The sequence below is a fragment of the Spermophilus citellus genome (genome assembly GCF_964194105.1).
Source record: "Spermophilus citellus genome assembly, chromosome: 18".
NCBI lineage: Eukaryota > Metazoa > Chordata > Mammalia > Rodentia > Sciuridae > Spermophilus > Spermophilus citellus.
This window is the reverse complement of record NC_138200.1, coordinates 18427422-18454436: the sequence shown is the minus strand read 5'-3', so window position 1 is coordinate 18454436 and position 27015 is coordinate 18427422. Positions and strand designations below refer to the sequence as shown.

At 50.0% G+C, this 27015-nt stretch overlaps 1 protein-coding gene across 2 annotated transcripts; it reads left to right on the top strand.

Moving 5' to 3' along the window:
• The first annotated feature begins 316 nt into the window (after positions 1 to 316).
• On the top strand, positions 317 to 25583 carry WTIP (WT1 interacting protein). 2 transcript variants are annotated; one of them, XM_081273763.1, is made up of 8 exons: positions 317 to 1132; positions 7562 to 7663; positions 19339 to 19406; positions 19563 to 19625; positions 19793 to 19923; positions 20675 to 20726; positions 21424 to 21492; positions 24668 to 25583. In XM_081273763.1, exons 1-8 carry the CDS (start codon positions 466 to 468, stop codon positions 24806 to 24808), a joined length of 1293 nt encoding a protein of 430 aa, XP_081129889.1. In that variant the 5' UTR covers positions 317 to 465; the 3' UTR covers positions 24809 to 25583. The 2 variants fall into 2 exon arrangements, with proteins under 2 accessions (XP_081129889.1, XP_081129888.1); XM_081273762.1 differs by having other exon boundaries at positions 19704 to 19923.
• Positions 25584 to 27015: the final 1432 nt, after the last annotated feature.

Below are 27015 nucleotides of genomic sequence, written 5' to 3'. Positions count from 1 at the left end.
CACGGTTGGCCGCTTTGCCACCGAGGGCCAGCTGCAAGCCGCCCGCCCCAGCGTCCCAGCGCGGCCTCCGCGCCCCTCCAAGCTCCCGGCGCGGCGCGGACACTGCGGCTCCGCCGCCGCCACTCCCCCCACATTCCAGAGGCCGCAGCGCCGTCTCCTTCCTCGCATTCCTGCCCCCGCAAAGGAGTCCCTCCGGCCCCCGCGCGGCCGCGGGGAGGAGGGGGCGCGGCCGAGCGCCTCAGAGCGCACATTCCTCCGCCGCGCGCGCCCTTGAGCGGAGCGCCGCGTCCCCTGGCCCGCGCGTGGCCGGCGGAGCGACCCCGGCCGGGCGCCGGCCCCGCCCCGCCCCGTGCCCAGGGGTCCCGGGGCGGGCTCCGGGCTTCGGGCGGACGATGCGGCGGCGCGGCCGGAGCGGCGGCGGGAAGCGGAGGCGGAGGTGACGCGCTAGGGCCGGCGGGCCGGGCCATGCAGCGCTCCCGGGCGGCCGTGGACGAGGCGGCCCTACTCCTGGCTGGGCTGGCCCTGCGGGAGCTGGAGCCGGGTGGTGACTCTCCAGGCAGGGGTCGACGGGGGCCGCGGCCCGGGCCGGGAGAGGAGGCGGTGCAGGCGCTGGGCCGCAGAGGCAAGGGCGGCGGCGGCCCCGAGGCTGGGCCGGACGGACTGAGCCGCGGGGAGAGAGGCCCGCGGCGCGCAGTGGCTCCCGAGCTCAGCGCACAGCCGGCGGGCAGCCCGCGGGTCAGTCTGGCGGGCTCCGACGGTGGCGGCGGCGGCGGTAGCACCCGCTCCAGCGGAATCAGCCTCGGCTACGACCAACGCCATGGCAGCCCACGCTCCGGTCGCTCCGACCTGCGTCCGGGCCCAGGTCCGTCGTCTGTGGGCAGTGCCCGCTCCAGCGTGTCCAGTTTGGGCTCCCGCGGCTCGGCGGGCGCCTATGCCGACTTGCTCCTGCCCGGCGCCTGCCTTGCTCCGGCTCGGTCCCCGGAGCCTGCTGGGCCGGCCCCCTTCCCTCTGCCTTCTCTGCAGCTGCCCCCGGGCCGAGAGGGCGGCCCGAGCGCGGCCGAACGACGGCTGGAGGCGCTCACCCGGGAGCTGGAGCGGGCGCTGGAGGCGCGCACGGCGCGGGACTACTTCGGTGAGCGAACTCGGCCGCGCAGCCCTCTGCGCGCTGGCCAGAGTCAGAGAAGAGCTCCGGGTGGGCCAGGCACTGGGCGGGTGGAAGAGGCACCAGGATTAAGAAGCTGTGTCGCCCGCGGGGCTAGCGAGCCGGCGACGTTTTGCGAATAGCCAAGTTTAGGTTATTCCCAACAGCAGCTAACTGTCTAGGTCTCCCGCCAGAAGGGGCTCTAGCAAAGTAAGTTGATGCGCTTAGAGAGAGAAAAAGTCAGGTTGGCAGATAGAATAAGCGATTTTTTTTTCCTGATCGTTTCTTTTTCTTCTTCTTCTTCTTCTTCTTCTTCTTCTTCTTCTTCTTCTTCTTCTTCTTCTTCTGTGCTGGGGATTGAATCCAGGGCCTTGTGCTTGTGAGGCAAGCACTCTACCAACTGAGCTATATCCCCAGCCCAGGCCATCTCTTCTTAACCCTTGGTGATTGCTTCTGTTTACCTTCCTTGATGTTTCGTGATCAGAAGGGACGCCCGGCGCCCCCAGCAGTATGGGGGTGTGGACAGGAACGGGAAGGTGGAGAACCCTGGGTACTCTTGGACCCGCCTGACCCGAGGCTGTGGGGATGCTAGTGGCTGGAGGTGGAGACTGTGGGAGGGAGGAAGAGCCCACCTTGCGGGAGAGGAAGACCCAGCCAGGCACACTGGGCTGCTCGAGGCTGTGCTATGGATGTGTATCTTAAAGGAATTGTGCTTCTTATGAATTTGCAAAGCTCACCAGTCTGACAGCTTCTGTTTCCCAGCCCCTCCCTGGCTTTCTCATGCCTTTCAACAACTCTTAGGGAGAGGTGGGGCACAGAAGTATTATAGAGCCCAAGGAGAGAGTATCCCTCCCTCCTTCCCTCCCTCCCTTCCTGATAAACCCATAGGGCGGAGGCCCCTGGCTTTAGACAGATGATTGTCAAGGGTGATCGGCAAGCCTGGGAATGAGGCTGTCCTGGGATTTCTATCTTTCTTACACTCAATGGAGCTAGCGGCTCTGGACTGCGCTTTACTGGATTTTTTGGGATTGAACCTAGGGGGCGCTGAGCCACTGAGCCACACCCCCAGCCCTTTTTATATTTTTTTAAATTTTGAGACAGGGTCTTGCTAAGTTGCTGAGGCTGGCTTTGAATTTGGGATCCTCCTGCCTCAGCCTCCCAAGCCCTGGAATTATACTTGTGTGCCTGGCCCTGAACTGGATCTTGAGAGATGAGGAGGCTGTATATTGCAGGCCAGATGGGAGCATCCCAGGCAGAGAGAAGGAAGTGAGCAAAACAAGGCCAAGGAAGATTTAAGAAGGCCCCAGAGGATTGCAGCCCAGGAGGGGCCAGGGGGTTAAGGGCATGTGTGCACTGAAGGGTTGGCCTGTTTGGGGGTTGGGGAGCACCTCCCATGTGGGGAGACAGGGTGAGAATTTGTGGTTTGGCAGGTCTGGTGGCTGCTGGTAGCAAAGAGATGAGAGAGGAGCTCTTGCCTCCTGTGCCCGGCAGATGCCAGGAGCAGAGCTGTTCCGTTCAAGAGGAACACTCTTCAGTGCTCTCTTGAGGAAATAGTGGCCCTTTTCTGTTCCTTGAATATTGCAGAGCTTGGGTGAGGGGTGTGGCTGAGTATCCATGGCCACCCAGAATCATTATGTTACTCTGGGTCGCCCTAGTCCCATCAGGTAATGTTGGAAGTGAAGGGGCCAATAGTAGAAAATGGTAGAGGTCAGGTGGCCATCCTTTCTAAAGAGGAGCTGGGGCTCAGCTTTGTAGCCATGTGGGAGTCTGAGAGGACAGACAGATTGTCCTCCCCCCAAGAACAGCCAGAAATTGAGATTTAGATAAACATTAAAAAAAAAATATTAGCAGCGATTTGTTTGAGTTATATGGTTCTAATGACATTTGACTTTTTTGAGGTACAAGAGTGGCAATTTTGGCCCGGTGGTGGCCCACGCCTGTAATCCAAGTGGCTTGGGAGTCTGATGCAGGAGGATTGCAAGTTCAAAGCCAGCCTCAGCAAAAGCAAGATGCTAAGCTACTCAGTGAGACCCTTCTCTCTATATATTAAATAAAATACAAAATAGGACTGGGGATATGGCTCAGTGGTTGAGTGCCCCTGAGTTCCATCCCTGGTACCCCACCCCCCGCCACCAAAAGAAGTGGCAATTTTAAGCTGGGTGGGGTGGCACAAGTCTGTAATCTCAGCAACTCCAGAGACTGAAGTAGAAGGATCAGAAGTTTGAGGCCAGTCTGGGCAACTTAGTAAGACCCTGCCTTCAAAATAAAAAATTAAAAGGACTGGGAATGTGACAGTGGTAAAGCACCCCTTGGTTCAAACCCCAGTACAAAAAAAAAGTAATATTATAAGTTCAATTGGAATAATAGAAAGTTTTACTAAAGGTCGTCTCCAGGTTGCATGAGCACCAGCGATCTCGAGAAACCTAATGCACAGAGCGATTCTCTCTGTGCCATCCTTCGTCCCTTCTCTTTGGCTGTGGTGCCCGCTGACCTCTTGGTCTCTCTCTGAAATTCAGTGATGTCTTTGGAACTTTCCCTCTCCTCCCTGAGGTCTCCTGCCACTAGCCTGTCAACAACCTCAGGCCCCTGGAACCTCTTTCCGCTGGGTGGCCTGCTGCCTTCTCTCCAGCCACCCACTCCGGGGCCACACCCTGCTTTTGCTTCTCCAGCACCTTCAGTTCCAGCAGCTGCTTCTCACCACGACCTCAGATTCCTCTCAATTGTCTGCCCAGCGTGACCCTGGCTCCCGTTGCTCCTTTCCTGCTGCTCCCCCAGGCTGAGGGGCTCAGAGGATGCTCCTGGAACCACAGCAGATTTTTGGATTTCAGCCTCAGTGGTCTCCCTAAGACTAGGTCACTTGGCTCTTCCGTTTCCTCAGCACCCTTCCTCTCTCCTCTGATGTCCACCCTTGCTTTCCACTTCACATAGAATATTGTGGTCAATATTGTCTCTGCTGGCTTCCTGTTTCTCAACCCCAGGCTCTCTCCTGTCCACAGCCAGCCCCTCGCTCCTGCCACCTAAGAGGATAAGAGTCCTCTGTCTCCAACTTCCACCTTCTCCATCTTCAGCTTTCCTCTGGTTATAAATTTGCACAAGGGTATTTCACTTAAAAAAAAAAAAAGTAAAGAGTAAAGATGACTCTCAAACCTATATGGCCACACCCCAGCCCTTTCAAACATTCTTCCCCTCCCAGTGTTTTGCTGAGATCATCTTTGCTAATTTAAATACCTTCCTATTCCCCATGGCCACCTGCTGTATCTCCTCTCACTTGACTGACCCACGTCTCACACAGGACACTAGTGATGCAAGGCCCCAGCCCGAAATGTCTCATCTCATTGTGGTATCCAACAATGTGGAGTTTGCTCTCCTCACAGCATCCTGCTCCCTAATTTCTGGGTCTCTCATGCTCCTGCTTCTTTTTTAGTGTATTTTTCTTTCTTTCTTTTCTTTTTCTTTCTTTTTTTCTTTTTGGTGGTGCTGGGGATTGAACCCAGGACCTGTACATGCAAGGCAAGCACTCTACCAACTGAGCTATATCCCCAGCCCAGTATATTTTTATTAAAGTGGTGCATGTACATATTTAGAGAAAAATCAAATAAAATGCAAAAATGAATAATGCAGAATAGAATCAGATCTTCCTTTCTTTATCCACCCTTCATTTCTGTTTCTCCAGAAGCACCCGGGTTTTCTTCTTTTCTCCTTTCTCTGTTTTCCCAGTTGCTTAATCAGGGAAATGACAAGGTCCGATTCTCAAAGCTGATGGGCAAGAATGAGCAGTCTGGCTGCAGTTTGGGGAATGGATTACTGGGGGCCAGGCTGGGAGGCCAGAGGGAGTGAGGGAAGGAGTGAAGTCAAGGTTAGGGGACAGAGGTTCCCAACTAGAGGTGAGGGTGATGCACCCACCTGAAGAGCCCAGAACCTGGGTACAGGAACGCACCATCTCCTGAGGGGGAGCCACGATCGATAGTAGTTTGGGGGAGTCTGGAGCTGTGTCTGCACACGGAGTGTCTGGGGCCTTCTGAGAGGGGAACCAGCACTCGGGAGTCCAGGCTGGAGGTCACACCTGGAGCCCTGGGCAGGGTGAGAGGATGGGACTGTGCAGGAGACCTGGGAAGCTGCGGCCATGCACAGGGACCTGCAGCAAGGGTTTGCTTGGTCTCTACATTTTGAGAACACTTAAGTTAGTAATTAATTTCAGAATAGAAGGATTTCATATACAGATCTAGATGTCTAGCTTTTCTTGAAAAATTAAGGTCTCTGGCCGTGCCTGTGGGCCTGCCTTCTCACCTCGGAGCCATCTGTAGAACCGAGGCAGCTGGACCACATACCTGGGTCCCCCAGGCCATCTGTGTGTTCCTGCCTGGTTTAAGTTGTGGTGCTGGGGATTGACCTAAGGATCCTGTGCGTGCTAGGTAGGTGCTCTCCCACTGAGCTGCACCCCTAACCCTTTTATTTTTTTATTTCGAGACAGGGTCTCCTTATGTTTTTTGTGGCTGGCCTTGAACTTGCAATCTATCCTTTTGCCTCAGCCTCCTGAGTAGCTGGGAGCAAACCACCCTCCCCAGCTCTTCTGTGGTTTTATCTATTTATTTATTTATTGGTACTGGGAATTGAACCCAGGGTGCTTAACCACGAGCCATATCCCCAGCTGCCCCCCCCCCCACTTTTTTTGATATTTTATTTAGAGACAGGGCCTTGCTGAGTTGCTAAGTGCCTTGCTAAATTGCTGAGGCTGGCTTTGAACTCTCAATCCTCCTTCCTCAGCCTCTAGAGCTAGAGTCGCTGAGATGACAGGCATGTGCCACCATGCCCGGCTTCCTGTGTGGTTTTGAGGCATCTGAATTGATCCTCACCACACCTCAGAGGCCAGGACTGAGCAGGGGAGTAACCAGAAGAGCTGGGAAGGGAGAAGCCAGGTGTAGGTTAAATCCTGGAAACCAAAAAGGAGGTGAGATCAGATGGGAAAGAGCATACAAAAGGTAGGAGAGACTTGGCCATGGTCACAAAATATGGTCTGAAAATATGAAAAGCTCCAAAATCCACAACATTTTTGAGCATGAAATTGACACTCAAAAAGTTTCAGACTTTGGCATTTTTGATTTCAGATTTTCTGGTGAGGGAAGCTTAAAGTCTGTGCAGATATTCCAAAATCTGAAAAACCCCCAAATTGGAAACACTTTGGATCCTAAGCATTTCAGATAAGGGATACTTAGCCCAGGTAAAGACAGAGAAGGCAAGAGGGAGGGGGATGGCAGTATGTCCTGGAACAGCTGTAGATTGAGGGCCTGGAGTGTAGGTGGAACCACCTTCATGCCCTGTGGGGTACTGGGGTCCCTGAGTAACTCCCTGAGGGACTCATAGTGTCAGGGCGGGCTGCCTGCTGGGTCTCCAGGAGGGCTGGTCAGAGAGTCCCCTAGGGCTGGAACCAGGCTCTATCCTGGCATTCCTGGTCATTTCTCCTTTCCACCCACTACCAGACCCATGGGGCACCCCTGCTCCCTCCCCTCAGCTAGGAGTGGTCCCCAATTCCATCCAGGAGTCCCAGATGCCTGCTCAGTGACTTATCTTACTTTCTTCAGGTCTTTGTTCAAATACCGCCTTGTCAGCAGGGCCTTCCCTGATCATTCTTTTTAAAAATCACAGTCTCAGACATATTCTTGTGTGTGTGTGAGTGTGTGTGTGGTGCTGGAATTGAACCCAGGACCTCATGCACGCAGGACACGCACTTTACCACTGAGCTGCACCCCGGCCCCTAGGTCTATTCCCAGCCTGACTTTTTTCTGTTGCTTGTTTCTACCTGACACATTATTTAAAATGCTGCTGTTGTCTGTCTCCTCCATGGAATGCAGGCTCCTTGGGGGAGGGGACTTCAGTCCATGGTAGGATTTTTCCAGCGCCTGTGGGCTGTGTGGCAGGTGGTGCATGTCTGTGTGCTGACTGAACAGGAGACCGCGTGGGCCTGTAGTACAGATGAGGAAGGGAGCCCGGGGAGGGTCGGTGACTGCCTTGGGTGCACCTGTGTGGTCTCACTCTGTGTCTGGGTCAGAAAATACATATTTTGATTCTGAAGAATAGGATTTGGTTCATGGACAGCAGAAAGGATTTTTCTCTTAGTCCAAGAATGCGGGGCTTAGAATGACATTTCTAGGTATTGATGTGTCTAATAACTACGCGATTGACCTCAGTTGGCTCTGACCCTGTGTCAGGTGCTCTGGAATCCTCAGATGATAGTAACAGTAGTGGGTTTCCTTTAGGGTCCCCATGTGTCATTAGAGACTGAATTATGTTGGCCTAGAGAAGTTAACCTGCCCAAGGCCAGGCAGATGCGAGGTATCAGGACTGGGAGCTAGATGCCTGTGTCTATCTGACTCCAGAGTCCGTGGCGCCAACCACTGCTCTGTCCTGCCTCTCCTCCCATAGGCATTTGCATCAAGTGTGGGCTCGGCATCTATGGAGCGAGGCAGGCGTGCCAGGCGATGGGGAGCCTGTACCACACCGACTGCTTCATCTGTGACTCCTGCGGTAGGTAACCCCTTCTCTGTCCCTCTTGAACCCCAGGCACCCAGTTCCTAGGCAGATGGTCCACCCAGCCCTGGCCCAGGTTAGGGTGTGGAGTAGGCTGGTCACAGTCTTACCGTGCACATGGGTCTGGCCTGTTTGAGAGGCACAGGCCGCTGGGGGGATCTGCTAGGGCCTGGGTGGGGAGCTGTGGAGCCAGTGAGGAGCCTATTGCTGGTGTAGGGAAAGGCTGTCCTTCCGCTCCCCTGCTTTGGGGTCTCCCCCCTGTGCAAGGTGCTGGTGTCTGCCAGGGAGCAGGTGTGGAGCCCGTGACAGTCTTCTGGACATAGGCCTGATACTTTTTTCCTGCCCTTTATTTTTGGTCCCTATTTTACACACAGTATAAACTATAAATTTTATAATTTAACTTAAACAAAATTATGAAACTAAAAAAGTAACTGTAATCCTACTGCCCTAATAGATCTGTATTCTTGATTTTCCCACTGTTCTTCCAGACTTTGCCTTGAAGCAGACATCTTTTATTTGCTTGTGCTAAACATTTTAACATTTTATTACAGAATAATGTATGCAAAGTGTTACATTAAACAGTTCTCTTTCCCTCAGTACTGAGGATTGAACCCAGGGGCACTTTACGACAGCTACAACCCCAGTCATGTTTTTTTTTTTTTTAAATTTTATTCTTTTTAAAAAAAAATTTATTTTTTTAATTGAACAGGGACACAGTACCTTTGTTTTACCTATTTATTTATTTTATGCGGTGCTGAGGATGGAACCCAGTGTCTCACATATGCAAGGCAAGTGCTCTATCACTGAGCCACAATTACAGCCCCCCGTTTTTTTTACTTTTTTAATTTTGAGACAGGGTCTCACTGAGATGTTGAGTGTCTCGCTAAGATGCTGAGACTAGTCTTGAACTTTTGATCTTCCTGCCCCAGTCTCCTGAGTTGATGGGATTATAGAATGTGTCGTGGTACCTGGCCTGAGAAGTATCTTTTTTTGTTATCAGGTGTTAAACTCAGGGACACTTAACACTGAGCCATATCCCCAGCCCTTTTTTATATTTTTAATTTAGAGACAGGGTCTCTTTTAAAAAATGTTTTCTTCCAGTCGCGTGCTTTCCCTCATGCCTGTAATCCCAGCGATTTAGGAGGCAGGAGAATTGCAGATTCAGGCTAGGCTCAGAAACTTAGTGAGATCCTGTGTCAAAATACAAATAAAGAAATAAATAATGGCTGGGGGTATAGCTCAGTGGTAGAGCAACCCTGGGTTCAATCCTGAAAAAAAAAAAAGGCTTTTTCTTATAACGCTTTATTTTCTTGCTTTATTATACCTTCAGGGTTCCCCCATACTACCAAATGTTCCATTAACCCTTTTCCGTGTGGGGAGCCCCTTGTCAGTCTGAGCCAGTTGCCTTCTAGCTCTTGTGAAGCACTCCTTCTGTCCCTTCCCATGCATACTCTCCGGATTGAGTTCACTATTTTCTGCAGGTGTTCAGCTGCAGCTAACAGGGAAGCTGCTGGGGAAGCCTCAGTTCTGAGCCCCTGAGAGGCCTGGCTGCAGGCAGGGTTTGTTCTAGTGGCTCAGGTCCTGTGATTATCTCAACAGGGTTGCCCTTACTTTTGGGTTCATCCTTAGGACAATTTCTCTCATTAGTGGTGAGATGTCCAGGTAGCAGCTGGAGACTTCAGTTTCATTCCACCCGTCTGGGGAAAAGTGAGATGTCTCTTCTGGGCAGTGCCTTGCAGTAGGGAAACTTCTTTTCTAGAAATTGCCTACCAGACCTCTTTGTATCTCATTGGCCAGTTCATCTCACACATCCATACTTGAACCAATTCCTGTAGCTAATGGGTGTGCTGTGATTTGATTGACAGACTTGCCTGAGTCTCTGAACCAGTACTCTGTATGGGTAAAGGAATCCAGGCTTATGGGTGGATGTGCAGTGAGTTCAGGTTCTATGATAAAGCAGCAGCCAATAGTGTGGCTAAATTCTGATGCCTTCCCCCCCCATGAGGGATTGAACCCAGAGGTGCTCAACCACTGAGCCACATCCCCAGCCCTTTTTATTTTTTTGAGACAGGGTCTTACTGAGTTGCTTCAAGCTTTGTTGTATTGCTGAGGCTCGCCTTGAACTCGAGATTCTCCTGCCTCAGCCTCCCATCCACTGGGATTACCATCATGCCTGGCTAGAAAAATATACCTTAAAATAAAAAAACCCACGACGATTCTTATAATCAGTTCTTCTATTTAGCTTTTTCCTGGACAACCTAGTCATTAAAGTGGACAAAGGTAAATGCCATAATCTTGCATAGGTATATTCAATAGTGTAGAGATGTCAGTTTTTCCTAAATTGATCTAGAAATGCATTAGAGTTCCAATCAAGCAGATTTTCATGACTTTGACAAGCTAATTCTAAAATTTAAATGGATAAGCAAAGGACTACGAATCGTCAAGAAGATCTTTTAGGAAGAAGAACAAGTTCTAGAACCTTCTACTACTAGGTATCAATACATATTGTAGAGTTACATTAATTACTGTGTTAGCTTTCCAGCCCCGTGACTAAAATATCTGACAGGAACAACTTAGAGGAAGGAACCTCTGAGCTCACCGTTTGAGAGGTTCAGTCCATGGTCCACTGACTTCATTGTTCTGAGCCTGAGGTGAAGCAGAACATCATGGTGAGAGGGTTCCCAGCTGCCATGAGGGTAGCTGCTGAGGAAATCTTCTCAGCTCCTGGCAGCCGAGAAGCAGAGTGAGCAAGAAGGAACCAGGGACAGATGGAGTCCAGTGGCATGCCATGGTAACCCACCTCTTCTAGCCATGTTCCACTTGCCTACAGTTACCCCCCAGTAGTCCTTTCAGACTATTAATCTAAACACTGATACTTGCCTAACATGTGAGCTCTTCAGGGGACATCAGAGGTCCAAACCATAACAGTTACTTTCCTGGGTGTTGATGCAAAGATAAACAGACCTGCAGGACAAAATAGAGAGTCCAGGGCCCAGCACGGTGGTGCACACCTATAATCCCAGGAGCTCAGGAGGCTGAGGCAGGAGGATCATGAGTTCAAAGCCAGCCTCAGCAATGGTGAGGTGCTAAGCAACTCAGTGAGACCCTGTCTCTAAATAAAAAAATACAAAATAGGGCTGGGGATGTGGCTCAGTTCAATCCCTGGTACAAAAAAAAAAAAAAAGAAAGAAAGAAAAAAAAATGCAGAGTCTAGAACCCACTCACGTCCACATGGAAACTTGATAGATGATAGAGGTGTCATTGTAAATGGTTCTGGAAAAATTGGTTATCCATATAAAAAAAGAAATCAAATCCAGATGTAGCAAATATTTAACGTGAACAGCAAAAACTAGATACTTTTTTTTTTTTTTTTTTGGTACTGGGTACTGGGAGTGAAATCAGGGGCATTGACCACTGAGCCACATTCCCCAGCCCTGTTTTGTGTTTTATTTAGAGACAGGGTCTCACTGAGTTGCTCAGCATCTCACCATTGCTGAGGCTGGCTTTGAACTCGTGATCCTCCTGCCTCAGCTTCCTGAGCCCCTGGGATTACAGGTGTGGGCCACCATGCCCAGCGAAACTTGATACTTCTAGGAATAAAGGGACCATATGTTTATTGACCAGTCTTCTGGTAAGAAGGTTTTGTTTTGTTTTTGTTTTTCCTTAGTCACACTGAATGTAAAAGCAGAGACCGACAATGACAATTTTGGCTACATTGGAATTACAATACTCATCAGTGTGGTGCTCACCTGTAATTCCTGCCACTTGGGAGGATGAGGCAGGAAGATCACAAATTTCAGGCCTTGGCAATTTAGCAAGTTGTCTCAAAAAATGAAAAGGGCCTTGGGATCTGGCTGAGTGGTGAAGTGTTTCTGGGTTCAATTTCTAGTATAAATAGATGGATGGATGGTTAGATTCCTGGCTGGCTGGAGGTGTAGTTCAGTGGTAAGAGTGCTCCCTGGCACGTTTCCAATACTGCAAAACAAAAACCAAAACCAAACAAGGGCTGGGGTTGTGGCTCAGAGGTAGAGTGCTTGCCTGGCATGCATGAGGCACTGGGTTCGATCCTCAGCACCACATAAAAATCGAAATAGATATTGTACCAACTAAAACTAAAAAAAAAAATAGAAACAGAAAAGAACTTATTTTTTATTTTTTTAATATTTATTTTATTAGGTGTAGATGGACACAACACAATGCCTTTATTTTTATGTAAAGCTGAAGCTTTATGTGGTGCTGAGGATCAAACCTGGGTCCCGCCCATGCTAGGGGAGCGCTCTACCGCTGAGCCACAATCCCAGCCCCAGCACTTATTTTTTAAATGATGCCATGATGAGAAGGGCAAGCAGTAGCAACAAAAGCAATACACTGCCATATGTACACCTTCAAGGATTACTGATTAGAATATAGAAAGTACAGAAAATGTAGTGTTTTTATAGTTTGCTGTATTTAGGTGTGTTTTCCTATATTTATCCTGCTTGGGACTCATTGTGATTCCTGGATATTCAAGTCTTTTATTGACTGGGGGAAAATCTCAGCTGTTTTATTTTCCAAAATTGCTTCTGTCTTATTCTCAGTTATTTCCTTCTAGGGTCCAAATGAGAAATATGAGGTTTTCTCATTCCAGTGTGTGTGTGTGTGTGTGTGTTTTAAGAGGAGGTACTAGCTGGGCACAGTGGCGCACGTTTGTAATCCCAGCAGCTCAGGAGGCTGAGGCAGGAAGATTACGAGTTCAAAGCCAGCCTCAGCAACAGTGAGGCACTAAGCAACTCAGTGAGATCCTGTCTCTAAATAAAATACAAAATAGGGCTGGGGATGTGTCTTAGTGGTTGAGTGCCCCTGAGCTCAGCCCCTGGTAACCCTCCCCCAACAGATAAAAAGAAAGAGGATGTTCTGCTGTGCCACCCGGCTAGCCTTGAGCTTGTGGTCCTCCTGCCTCCTGCTTCCCCGGGAGCTGAGTTACAGGCTCGCAGTGCAGTTCTGTCTCTTAACCTCCCCTTCATATTATCCACTTCTCCACCTCCCTTTGTTTATTTTGTTTACTCTCTTTGTTTCCATTTGGTGCTGGGGATGGAACCCTGGCCACTCCCATCTATCTAGGCATGTGCTCTGGCACTGAGCCCACCCTCTCCTCCCTGTTGAATTCTGTTTAATTAATTAATTAATTTCTTTTTTTTTTTTGTAGTTATAGATGGACAGCATGCCTTTATTTTATTTATTTATATGTGGTGCTGAGAATCGAACCCAGTACCTCACACATGCCAATCAAGCGCTCTGCCACTGAGCCCGGCCCCCAGCCCCAGCCCCTGCCCCTCTGTCTAATTTCTTCAGCTCTGTCGTCTCAAAAATCTGAAATCCAAAAAAAAAAAAAAAAAAAAAAAATCTGAAATCCAGATCGCTGATTTTTCTCGTCAGCTGTGTTTAATATTCTGTTTAACTCTTCTGTTGAGCTTTTCAATTCAGTGATTGAATTGTTACATTTCTAGATGTTCCCTTTGGTTCTTTTTTTTTTTCTCCCAAATCTGCCTCAACATTTTTGATAGTCTCTTTTGTGTTTATCAACATTTAAAATGAAAAATATATAGATCCTAAGTATATTCCAGCTCGATATGTTTTATCATATGTATGTATGTATGGGTCTCTGTTGTTACCACCCAGATCCTGTAGAGCATTTCCACCACCCAGGAGATTCCTTTAGGCCCCTCCCCCATCAACTGGTAATTAATTAGTTAATGAACTTTTGTGGTTCTGCAGATCAAACTCCAGCCTTGTGTGTGTCAGGAAAGTGTTCTGCTGAGATACACCTCCAGCCCGTTTGTTTACTTATTTTATTTTTTTAATTTTTGTAGTTGTAGATGGACAGAATGACTTTATTTTGTTTAGTTTTATGTGGTGCTGAGGATCGAACCCAGTGCCTCATGCATGCGAGGCAAGTGCTCTACTACTGAGCCCAGCCCAGCCCCCATTGCTTACTTTTAATTGAGAACAATTTACTTTCAGTGTAACAAACAGATCTTAGGTACATAGAGGCGAGTTGCTCCACCACAGAGTTACACAGCCAGCCGTTAGGCATACAGCAAAAAGGTTTTGGAGGAATGGGTACGTTCACACCCCTAATGAAGATATAAGAAATTTTAAACACCCTCAGAAAGTTCAACTTACCATTTATTTATTTATTTTTTAAATTTTGAGACGGGGTCTTACTAAGTTGTTTAGGGTCTTGCTAAATTGCTGAGGCTGGCTTTGAACTCACGATTCACCTGCTTTAGCTTCCCGAGCAGCTGGGATTACAGGTCTGCACCCCCACGCCTGGCCGCCATCTTGCAAGTTTTCAGTTGATTCTGATGTGTTCTCCCTGTCAGACCTGCCCAGCCAGTATTCTAGTTCTTTCTTCCTTCCTTTCTTTCCTGGTACAGGAGAACTCTAGGGCACTCTACTGCTGAGCCACATCCCCAGCCCTTTTTATATTTTATTTAGAGACTAGATCTTGCTAACTTGTTTAGGGCCTAAATTGCTGAGGCTGGCTTTGAACTTGCAATCCTCCTACCTCAGCCTCCTGAGCAGCTGGGAGTATAGGCATGTGTCACCATGCCTGGCCTCACTCCTTTGTATTTGAGACAGGGTCTCTTTAAGTTGTTGCTGAGGTTGGCCTCAAACTTGCCCTCCTCCTGCCTCAGCCTCCAAAATAGCTGGGATTACAAATGGGTATCACTGAGTCCAGCTCAGTATTCTGATTTCTAGCTACAGATTAGTTTTGTCTCTTCTGGAACTTTATATAAATGCATTTGTGTAGTATGTCCCATTTGGTGGCTAGTTTCTTTTGCTGAGCATGCCTTTTTTTCCCCAATCCATTACATTGTGTATATCAGTAACTCACTCCTTTTTATTATTGAATAGGAATCCATTGTATGAACACACCACAGTTTGTTTATCCATTAACTTCTGATAGATACTAGATTGTTCTGTGAACATTCTTGTAGAGTTCACTTTGTGGACATATGTTTTCATTTCTCTTGAGTAAATTCCAAGGAGTGGAATTTCTGGGTCACAGGGTGAGTGTATGTTTAACTTTATAAGAAACCGCTGGACTGTTTTCCAAAGGGGTTGTTCCATTTTACACTCCCAGTAGAAATGGAAGAGAGTGCGGCTAGTCTACATATTTCCAACAATTGGCATTTTGTCTTTTTAATTTTAACCATTTTAATGGGTGGTATCTTATTATGGTTTTAATTTATATTTCCTTGGTGACTAATGAGGTTCAACATCTTGTTTGCTTCTTGAACATTAATATATATTTTGGAAAGTTTGTTCAAGACTACTACCTTTATTTATTTATTATTTATTTTAATTTTATTTATTATTATTATTATTTTTTTTTTAGAATTGGGAGTTGGTACAATTTTAGAATTGTTGCTGGGGGTTGAACCCAGGGTCATTTAACCACTCAGCTATATTCCCTACCCCTTTTATTTCCATTTTGAGACAGGGTCTCACTGTGTTGCTTAGGGCTTCACTAAAGTTGCTGAGGCTGGCCTCAAACTTGTGATCCTCCTGCCTCAGCCTCCTGAGTTGCTGTGATTACAGGTGTGTGCCACTGCACCCAGCTATCTTTTAATTATTAAATTATAGGATTTTACATATATATGTGTGTATATATATATTTATATTCTGAGTATAAATTATTTGTCAGATGCATGTTTTATGAATATTTTCTCCTAGTGTGATTCTTCTTCTTTCTTTCTTTTTTTTTTTTTTTTTTTGAGAACCAGGTATTGATCCCAGGGCTTTACACATGCTAGGCACACAGTAAACGACATCTCCAGCCCTTTTTAAAGTTTTTATTTTGAGACATTCTGTCTAAGTTGCCCAGGCTGGCCTCAAACTCCTGACTCAGCCTCTTGAGTTGCTGGAATTACAGACAGGCCCTACCAAGCCTGGCTCTAGTGTGATCCTTAAAAACATTTTTAATGATGTCCTTTGATGTTTTTTTGTTTGTTTGTTTTGTGGTGTTGGGGATCCAATCTAGTGCCTCTCACACGCTAGGCAAATGCTCTATGACTGAGCTACGTCACCAGCCCGGTTTCTGTGACTTAAAAAGTTTTTGTCCTCCCTTGGTCACAGTGATCGTCTCCTGTAATTTTCTTCTGGAAGCTCTAAGTTGCTAGGTTTCATGTTCAGATTGATGACCAGTTCATATTAATTGTTGTGGATGGTGTGAGGAAAGGAATTGAGTTTTATTGTTTTTCTATAAGGTTATCCAGTTGTTCTTGCACCATCTGCTGAAGAATTTATTTTCCTCCTTGTGTATTTGTTGAAATGTTTAGGATTTAAGCTGGGCGCAGTGGCTCACGCCTGTAATCCCAGCAGCTCCAGAGGCTGAGGCAGGAGGATCGCAAGTTTAAAGTCAGCCTCAGCAACAGTGAGGTGTTAAGCAACTCAGTGAAACCCTGTCTCTAAATAAAATACAAAATAAGTCTGGGGATGTGGCTCAGTGGTTGGATGCCCCTGAGTTCAATTCTTTATAACCACCCCCCCCCCCCGAAAAAAAATATATTATAAGTATTTGGGACTTTATTTTGTTCTATTGATTTTTTTGCGTCTTTCCTTATCTCAATATTATCTTGATTGCTATAAGCCTATAAGATAGGTACCATAAGTCTTCCAGGTTGGCTGATCTTTGTCAAGATTACTACTTGGGCAATTCTGGTTCCCAGGGGTGCTTAACCACTGCGCCACATCCCCAGCCCTTTTTATTTTTTAATTTTGAGACAGAGTCTTGCAAAGTTGCTTAGGGCCTCACTAAGTTGCCAAGGCTGGCTATGAACTTGCCATCCCCTTGCCTCAGACTCCTGAGTCACTGGGATTACAGGCATGTGCCACCATGCCCGGCTCTTTGCATGTTTATTAATGAATTTTAACATAAATTTTAGAGTTGGCATATCAGTTTTTACAAGAAAAAATAAAGAAAGAAAGAGAAGAAAGAAAGAAAGAAAGAGAAAGAAAGAAAGAAAGAAAAGAGAGTGCTAGATCTTGATTGGATGGCATTAGGGAAAAATTAATCCCCTAACGTTCAAAGCCATGAACATGACTGTTACAAAGTGTGGAGGTCTGAGATTTCACCCTTCTTGCAAGCTGACAGGATAACTAGCCTTTCTTCTGTGATGCTGACAGAAGACAAGAGGCCTATGGTTGGAGATTCCCTGCCTGAGCTCCCTGTTCTCTTCCCTTCTGCCTCCCCCTGGAGTCCCACAGAGTTGACACAGAGTGGCTAGGGAGATGCTCCACACAGAGGGTGGTGTATGTCAGGGCCGAGGGGCTTAAGGAACCCATTCTTTTTGAGACTTTTTTTTTGGGGGGGGGTCTTGCTGTGTTGTCCAGGCTGGTCTTGGGTTCTTGGGCTCAAATGATCCTCCTGCCTCTGCCTCTTGAGTGGCTGGGATTACAGGCATGCACCACCACCCCAGCAAGGATCCTACTGTTTTATAGTAGGCTGCCAGCAAAGCTGCTTGACCATTATCCTGGAGGAACCTTTTATCTTTATAATACTAGATGCAAACAGACCTGCCCTCTGTTCCCAGAGGACTCTCTTGTCTTCTAAGTAGTTTGCTGTGCAAATATTCTTGAAAAGAGAATCCAGAATGAGAGCTCCCAGCCCTCTCTCTGCAGAAACTTCAGTGGAAAATCGTTGTCTACTGATGGTATGTCTTTTTGTATTTGTAAAGGTCTTTTTTTTTTTTTTTTTTTTGCTCCCTGTGGTACTGGGGATTCAACCCAGGGTCTTGTGTATGGTAAGCAAGCATTTTACTGATGAGCTATGCCCCCAGCTCTATTGTAAGTCTTTTTAAATTTCTCTCAGCTAAGTTTGATTTTACAGTATAAGGTCATAGGTATCTTTCCATAATTTTATTCTTTTTCGGGGGGAGGGTACTGGGGATTGAGCTCAGGGGCACACAACCACTGAGCCACATCCCCAGCCCTATTTTGAATTTAATTTAGAGACAGGGTCTTACCGAGTTGCTTAGCGCCTCACTGATGCTGAGGCTGACTTTGAACTCCCGATCCTCCTGCTTCAGCCTCCTGAGCTGCTGAGATTACAGGCATGCACCACTGCACCTGGCAAGTTTATTCTTTAGTTTAAATATATATATTTTAGTTGTAGATGGACATAATCCCTTTATTTAATTTATTTTTATATGATGTTGAGGATTGAACTCAGTGCCTCACACATGCTAGGAAAGTGCTCTACCACTGAGCTAAATCCCTAACATCCCCACTCCTTTCTCTTTTTCAAAAATTTTGAGACAGGGTCTTGTTACATTGCCAAGGTCAGCCTTCAAATCCTGATCTTCCTGCCTTAGCCTCCCAAGTACTTATTGCCTTTCTGTTTTTCATTTGTTGCACTGCGAGAACCTTTAGTGCAAGGTTAAATCTAAAGTGGAAACAATGTAATATTTCACTGTCATACTGGGTGCTAGCTGTGTGCTTCTCAGGGACACCATTATTAGGTTGAGGATACTCCCTCTTGTTGCTAGTCAGGAACTGACACCTAATGGTGATGGGAAAGCCTCTGATAGCTGCCAGGTTGGCTGCAGCTTTTGTTCTGACCAGAATGCTCTTTCAAAGTGGGCAAAAGAGTTGTATTTCTTTTTTAAAAAAATATTTTTATGGGGGCTGGGGATGTGGCTCAAGCGGTAGCGCGCTCGCCTGGCATGCGTGCGGCCCGGGTTCGATCCTCAGCACCACATACAAACAAAGATGTTGTGTCCGCCGAGAACTAAAAAAAAAAATTCTCTCTCTCTCCCCCCCCTCTTAAAAAAAATAAATAAAAAATAAAAAAAATATTTTTATGTATATTTTTTAGTTATAGATGAACACACAGTATATTTATTTTAATGTGGTGCTGAGGATGGAACTCAGTGTCTCAGGCATGCGAGGCAAACACTTTTCCACTGAGCTACAATCTCAGCCCCAAAGAGTTGTATTTCTAATATTTATAGATTAAGAAGATTCATTTTGTAGCTGCATTCAATGGTGCACACCTGTAATCCTAGCCACTTGGGAGTCTGAGGCAAGAGGAGTGCAAGTTCAAGAGCAGCCTGGGCAACTTGGCAAAATCTTGTCTCAAAATAACAAATACGAAGAGCTGGGGGAATAGCTCAGTTAGAGCCCTTGCCAAACATCAGAGATGCCCTGGATTTAATCCGCTCACCGCAAAAAATTTTTAAAAAGTTATTTTTCTTTTTTGGTACTGGGGATTGAACCTGCGGGCACTTAACCACTAAAGTCACATTCCTAGCCTTTTAAAAAAATTTTATTTAGAGACAGGGTCTCACTAAGTTGCTTAGGACCTTGCTAAGTTGCTGAGGCTGGCTTTGAACTTGCGATCCTCCTGCCTCAGCCTCTGGGATTCCAGGCGTGCACCACCACGGCATCCAGCTCCAAAAATCGTTCTCATATTTGCCTTGACAGCCTCTTGCCAGTGTTCTGTTAACAGTGTGTTCTGATTTTTTTGGAAATGCTTATTATTATAACAATAATGACATTAAGGGGAAATTTTAAAATGCATCCATCATCCATCCTCTCATCTGTTGGAGGAGAGAGCCGAGAGATGGACGCTGGCTCCATCCTGTTCGGCATTCCAGGGTCCCCCTTGCCACCCCTCGTCCTCACAGGGAGACGACTTCGCGGGAAGGCGTTCTACAACGTGGGAGAGAAGGTGTACTGCCAGGAGGACTTCCTGGTGAGTCCAGGCTGTGCCCTTGGCCGTGCCATGGTGGGAGCAGGGGCAGGACTCCCTCTGACTCCCATGGAGGCCTCAGGCCAGGAGGCAGGTGCTGACTGGGCATCGGGTGCCCCTTTGTCATATGACGTCCTGCATCCTGTGTCCCCTTCCCAGTACTCCGGGTTCCAGCAAACAGCTGACAAGTGCAGCGTGTGTGGACACCTCATCATGGAGATGGTGAGACCCTCCCCTAGCCTCCTGGGGCCCCTCTGACACTGGCGGAGTCTAAGGACCCCACCCTCTCACCTGTTCCAGACCTGCCAGGGGCTCAGAGTCACAGCCTCCCCCAGGGGCACTGCTGAGCCTTCTGCCCACGCTGACCCTTCAGTGCCTCCCACCCCCAGATCCTGCAGGCCCTCGGCAAGTCCTACCACCCGGGCTGCTTCCGGTGCTCCGTGTGCAACGAGTGCCTGGACGGGGTGCCCTTCACCGTGGACGTGGAGAGCAACATCTACTGCGTCAGGGACTATCACACGTGAGTGGCTGCTGCTGTGAAGCAGGCGTCACCTGGGCTGTCACCCCGGCTGTCACCCCGGCCATCTCCCCGGCCTCCCGGGGAGCATTTTTTGGGCTTGGCTGTCTGTGTTTTCCATCCTTGGTCTGTCTTCTTCTGACCTGCCCTTGAACACTCTGATGTCTGCCTTGACCACTTCTCTCGGGCAGTTCAGCCACCAGCCGTGCCTGCCTCCGCCTGTGTGTGCCCTCTTCCAAGTGGCTGGGACTCTCCTAACTGCCCTCCCCACTCCAGGGCTGGGCCTCTCCCCCAGGATGGGACTCGAGTCCTGACAGATCCCTTCTTCTCTCTGTCTGGGGCCCGTGGTCCATTCCCCTTGCTGCGGCTCCAGGCCCAGGCTCGGTCCTGTGCTGCTGCCTCTCTTGCATTGGTCCTGGCCACCTGTCCCTGGTACTTAGGGTGGAGCCAGGTCTCGCAGAGGTCTCAGCAGGGGTGAACCAAACCTGGACTTTAAGTGGCACGGAACTCCCAGGAAGCAAGAGCCAGAAGGCAGGACAGATCCTGAGGGCATTCTGGAGGTGGGAGAGGGTGGAGGGGAACTGGGAGCCAGATGAAAGGGCAGTACCCAGAAGGCATAGCGGGAGCCAGGAAGCAGCCACAGGAGGAGGGAAGGCCTGATGCTTGGGCCAAGTCTTGGGGCTGGGTGGGGGGACCTGTTTCCTTGGCCTGTGGTCACACTGTTGGTCACTTCTGGTTTCCTTTATTCCTCCAGAGTTTTTGCACCAAAATGTGCCTCCTGTGCCCGTCCTATCCTCCCTGCACAGGTAGGAACCAGTCACCAGGAGACAGTCAGATGCTGGCCCCCGGCCTCTGCCCAGCCCTGTCTGTCCTGTCTCAGATCCTAGGCTGAAGTGGGAGGGATGACTTCTGCTCCACATCCCTCAGGGACACGGGACACGTGTTGGGCCCAAACACACGGGAGCAGGTGTCCCTCGTGTGGAGTCCAGGGAAGCGGCAGGCCCTGCAGCCTGGCTGCCCCACTCCTTCCCCTGCTCCTTTCTCCATGGAGGAAGGTGGCTCCTGGGTCTGCTGAACTCTGCAGGTTGAGGCTGGGTGGGTGGGGGAGGCTGAGGGAGGTCTGGGCAGCTGCCAGCTTGGGGCACAGCGGCCGTCTCAGGGCCAGGCTCTGCCCCGTGAGCTGTCTGTCTCGGGCTGCTGCCTGGACAAGCAGGGCTCAAGGTGACCTTCCCTGCCTCCAGAAGTGAAGGTAACACACACTCACATGGACACCCTGTGACACCCTGTGACACTCACGACACCTGAGGAGCTGTTGGCCATGGCGGTGGGGGGGCCTGAGGCATGTGCACTGATGTGGCCTCAGGAAGCGCTAGGTCTGTGCCCGCAGGGTGGAGTGCCGGGCCGGGTGATAGACGAGTGGTGCAGATGGCTAGGTGTGCACTTGGCCCAGTCTGCCTCCAGGTCCAGTGAGCTGCTCACGTGTCTGTCACTCTCTTCCTCCAGGGCTGTGAGACCACCATCCGGGTGGTGTCCATGGACAGAGACTACCACGTGGAATGCTATCACTGTGAGGTGAGCCTGGGCCCCCCGGGAGGCCTGTGGCCATGGTGGTCCTCTCCTCTTCAGGTCTCCTTCCCCACGGTGTCCTGCAGGCCCACCTCCTCTTTTACAGCTCCTGCTCCATTCTGCCCGTCTCCTCTCAGCACTCTCTGCCACCCCCCAAGCCCCCGTTTTCCCATTTAATCAAATATTTGTTATTTACAGTATGTGGGGTGCTACGGTTATGACAGCATCATCAGTTCCTGCTGCCCAGGAGGGATGCCCACTCAGCTATATTTGCCCAGGGTGATGGGTGCTGTTCAGGGGAGGGCACAGAACACAGGGGAGGCCTTGGAAAATCAGGGAAGGCTTTCTGGAGGAGGTGACACCAAGCCAAGACTTGAATGATGAATAACAAGAGCCAAGAAGACATTGAGATGGGCTGGTGCTGAGGCTCAGAGGTTGAGCACTTGCCTGGCATATGTGAGGCCCTGGGTTTGATCCTCAGCACCACATATAAGTAAATGAAATAAAGGTCCATTGATGACTTATATATATAAAAAAAGGCAGTGAGAAGGGCATTTCTAGGCAACAGAACCAAGATGTGCTTAGGTACAAAGGGAGGATGGTGGTTTTTGTGTCACTGGAGAAGTGAGCAGGAGCTGGGGACAAAATGACACAGGAGGGACTGAGTTGTGGCTCTGTGGTAGAGCGCTTGCCTAGTGTGTGTGGGGCACTGGGTTTGATCCTCAGCATCACATAAAAATTTAAAAAATAAAATAAAGGTATTGTGTCCATCTACAACTAGAAAATATAAAAAACAGAACAAAAGGACACAGGAGGCTAAGGAACGTGGACTTAGCCTGAGGACAATGGAGACAAAAAGGAATGACAGGTTGCGCTGGATTGCAGAGAAGACACACACTTCCATGCAGAGAGTGGAAGCGGGTGCAGTAGGGAGGTCCTGAGGAGGCTGCCAGAGTCAGGGCTGTGGTCCTGGGTTCAGAGAAGTGGACAGACTTGAGGAAGGCAGGAGAAGGGACTAGACTTGGGAGGTGATTGGATATAGGAGTTTGAGGGGTGGGAAGTCCACCAGATCTCCAGCAGAGAGTGTGACAGTCAACTTTCTGTTGCTGTAACAAATACCCGAGACAATCAATTTATAAAGAGAAAAGGTTTATTTTTTGGCTCATAGTTTTAAGAGTGTTCAGCCCATGATTGGTTAGCTGTGTCATTTGGGGTCTGTGGTGGCACATCATTGGGGGAAGTGTGTGATGGAGCAAAGCTGCTTACCTCTTGGCTGGGACACAGAAGAGAAGGAGGAAGAAGCAGTGTGTGTGGGGTTCAAAGTTTTGTTGAAGGTGTGCCCTCAACCTGGGGGTGTTCCACCACCCAGCTGCATTCCCGGCTCTTTTTTAATTTTTTGAGACAGAGTCTTGCTAACTTGCCCAGGCTGGCCTTAAGCTTATGATCCTCTTGCCTCAGCCTCCTGAGTGACTGGGATTGCGGGAATGTGCCACTGCACCTAGCCTTAAACCTGTTAGGGGTTCCGCTGCCTTCCAGTGGCACCATGGGCTGGGCCGTGGGGGCTGTTCCACATCTAGGCTGCAGCAGTGATGGTGACTGAGGAGGGATGAGCTCCTCTCATTTTTGGTAGCTGGAGACTCCAGATGTCTGGTGGACTGAATTCCAGATGTGCTGGAATCAGACTCCGCCAGCAGCTGTAGGAATTCCGGAGAGATGGGCAGTGGTAGGTTATCTCCTGGCCTCCTTTCTCAGGGATCACTGACTGCCTTGTTTGCTGTCGTGGGTCTGAGAGTCACTGTTCATATAAGGAGCCTGTTTTGTTTACAGTCAAAGTAGGAGGGGAAGCCAGACACTGTGGCGCACACCTGTAATCCCAGCAGCTTGGAGTTCAAAGCCAGCCTCAGCAGCTCAGCGAGACACTGTCTTTAAATAAAATACAGAAAAGGGGCTGGGGATGTGGCTCAGTGCTTAAGAGCCCCTGGGGTCCTTCTCTGGTGCCAAAAAAAAAAAAAAGTTTGGAGGGGAAATCCAATTCTTATCACTCTGCCACAGGGGAAGGGGGAGCTTGTCAAGGGAACACACATGGCAGTGGAAGCCGGGGAATAGATGAGGCCTTCCAGGGAGGGTTGTAGAGGGAGGAGAAAACCCCAGGAATACTGGTATTAAGGGGCCGGAAAGGGAGGACAGAGGAGTGGTAGGAAACCAAGGAGGGTACGTTGGTTACAGAGTCCCAAGGAGAGAAGGGGGGTCTGCAGTAGGAACAGTGAGGTGTTTAGTGGGGGCAGATGGCCCAGTGGGAGCAGAGTCCTGCTGGGGGACCCAGGAAGGAGGAGGAGGAGAGCTGTGGTCTCTAGAGGGGCCCTGGCTTCCCCTCGAGCACTAACAGGGCCTCAGTGTCCCTCTGCCTGCTTAGCCATCCCAGGGGCTCTAGTGTCCCCCTGGAGTCACTAACCACAGTCCTTGGCCAGTGGCTGAAGCCCAACAGGCTGCTGGGGCCTGTTGCCCCTGCCCCAGGCTGTGGGTGGAGCTAGGGGTCCAGCCTCCCTTCCTCCTCCCCTCTGGTGGGCAGGGGCAAGTAGCAGGACAAGGTAGGGGTGTGAGGAAGGATAGGAGAAGACCTGCAGCAGGAGTGACTTGGGACCTGGGGCTGTGACTTCATGGCCCAAGCCCAGCCCTACGGTGGGAGTGGGGCAGGCTGGGTCTCAGAGGCTTTGTGTCACGTTACCCCCTCCCCCCTCTGGTGGGGCTCTTCTTGCACACTAGACTTTGTGACATACTCCAGCACTGCACCATGCCCCCAGTCCCTCTAAGGTCGCTCTTAAAGCCTCTTGGGTCAGACATTCCGCTCCCCTGATGTGGAGCACTTCCTGCACACTGGCCGCCCCTCCTCCCCGGCCCCCTCCCTGGTCCCCAGGACCACTGGGTTTGGTTTTCCTCACTTGCATTTTCTCCTCCCGTCTCTTTTGCCTCTTCCTCTCAGCTTTTTGTCCCCTCCCTCCGGGCCCACATCGGTGTCCAAGAGGCACCTCCAGTGCGCACAGGGGTCCTTGTCCTGCCCCTGGCAGAGTGCCAGCCGTGTTGTCCAGCGCCTACAGATCTGTCCCCACTCCCTGACCTCCGATTGTCCTAGTTGTGCCCCCTCCCCTCTTACTCTGGTGTCCCCCCCTGTGTTCTTTCCTAGGACTGCGGGTTGCAGCTGAGCGGAGAGGACGGACGCCGCTGTTATCCCCTAGAGGGCCACCTGCTGTGCCGACGCTGCCACCTGCGGCGCCTCGGGCACGGCCCACTTCCCTCCCCCGCTGTGCACGTCACTGAGCTCTGAGCTGGGGCGGGGTGGGCGTGGACGTGGGAGGAGGGAGGGTGGCCCTGGTCAGTGTCCCGTGGGCCCTGCTGCCGCTTCCACCCGCTCCATCCCACACCCGCCCAGCTGCTGGCCTGCCGCAGGGGCCGGACCCCCGCGTTGAAGCTACTTCTATTTATTCACCGTCTGTGCCTCCCCAAGCCACTTCCCTCGGGTGCCCTCCTGCCTCCCACCTGCCCAGTCACCAGCTTTCGGTTCAGGACTCCCTGTGCCCCTGCAGCCTCCTGGGCTGTGGGTCGCTGGGTGGGAAAGGTGGAGAGGTCCTCCTTCCCTGGCCGGGCCTCTCAGCGGGGAGCCACTTTCCTTGGTTCGGAAGGCGCCTGGGACCCCCTCCAAACATGCGCCCCGGGGTCGCGGAGGGCACAGGTCGGCTTGTGTTTCCTAAGTGCCTTGCCCGCTGGTGGGTGAGGAAGGTGACTTGTTTTTGTGGGAACATTGTGGGATTTGGCCATGGGGGGCTCCAGGGTGTTTTCAGCCACAGTTTCCCCTGCCCTGGCCCCTGGCTTGGGCCTTGCCCCTCCCCACCATCCTCAGCCCCCGGCCAGGACCTCGCGCCCAGCTCCAGCCGCAGGTGGGGGCGAGGAGCGGCCGCGAGGGGGCCCGGGAAGCCCCTGTGCGCGCGCGCTGTGTACCAGGCTCCACTACAAACGGATGTGATTTGACTTAAATTAAGTTTTTCCTTTGAGGATATTTTCATTTTCTTTAAAAGAATATAGTTTTCTTGTAAGAACTTGGACTGGGGCGGTTATTTCTTAAAATTACAGCAGACTCACAGAGGTCTTATTGTATACCACACAGCTGGATTTGGGGTGGTAACAACATTGTCCCTTAACTATTTTTGTGTAAATTCCTCCAAAACCTCACAAGGTGTACCTGCATTTCAGAACTTAGTGGGCAAAGGAGGGTGTTGTGTGTCACTGTCTTAAGAGCTGTGACCTCATAAACTGTGTTTTGGGGAATGTAGATTCCATTTTTTTCTTTGAAACACACATGAGCATTGGGGCCCAGATTTTTCACTGACCCGTGATGTTGGATTTACACTTGGAGGGGGTGGGGAGTGGGGGGGCTTTGGTCATGACCAACTGTGGTTGGTTTTCATGGACTGTTTTGAATGAATGAGAGCACCACCACCTCCTCTTGGCTGCTGTTCTTGCGCGCGCGCGCGCGCGCACACACACACACACACACACACACACCATTACAGGGGAGGTCTCCTTGCTTGTAGAATCATTAATCTGCCAAGATCAAGGTGCTAGGAATCCCAACGGGGTGCACGGGAGAGGACAGCAGGTCAGTGACATCCAGTCCCTGAGGCCTGGAGCTGGGAGACCCCCTGGTGGGCGGGAGAAGCAAGTACATGGAAGTTTGATGGTGGCTAGTAAATTACTTAATGCAATAATTAAGTTATGAGATACGGGAGGTGTCCCTCCAGAGAAGGGGACTTCATCAAAACCAGAAGTCTGAATCCCAGGAGTGCGAGGCTCCGTTTCTGGTGTTTGCTTCTTTTGGAGCCGGGTGCTTTGCTTTCTTGCCAGTTCATTGCAAAGCTTTCTTCTGAGTGCCCTTCTTTGCTTCCCATTTCAAACCTGCTTTGGCCGTGGTTTCTCCTTGTCGCAAATTCAGTCCAACTCTCTTCCTCTGTCTGCGGTGGAGGTGGCCCCTGCTCTCTGGCAGTGGGGGTCACCACTGCCCTCCATGCCCCTCCATCTTGGTTCCATGCTCCCCTGACCCAGGTGGACTGAGTCCCCACCGTCTGGAGCCCCCATACTTTGTCCATGATTGATTGGCCCCGTTGTTTGGGGGCTCATGGCAAGGTGGCACATCATGGGCACAGTGCAGGGCATAATTGCTTGCCCCATGGCCAGAGAGCACAGAGAAAGAGGAATGTCTTACTATCTGCCGGGTTTCTGTTCTCACGACTAAAAGGCTCAGAGGTCACTCCAGGTAAACTGGGCTAACTGGGCTGCACGAAATAACCACACAAGAGACACAAATACCTTTTTCTTTGGGGTCACTGTGACGGCTCCTCTGACCTTAAGGGTCTGCAGGAAGAGAGAGAGCGAGAGCACACGCTGACCCCTTTTATTGAGGAGAAGCTATTCAAATGAAGCAAGGGGTCAGGTTTCAGGGGGCTGAGTATCTTCATGATGTCCACTGTCAGCAGGTTG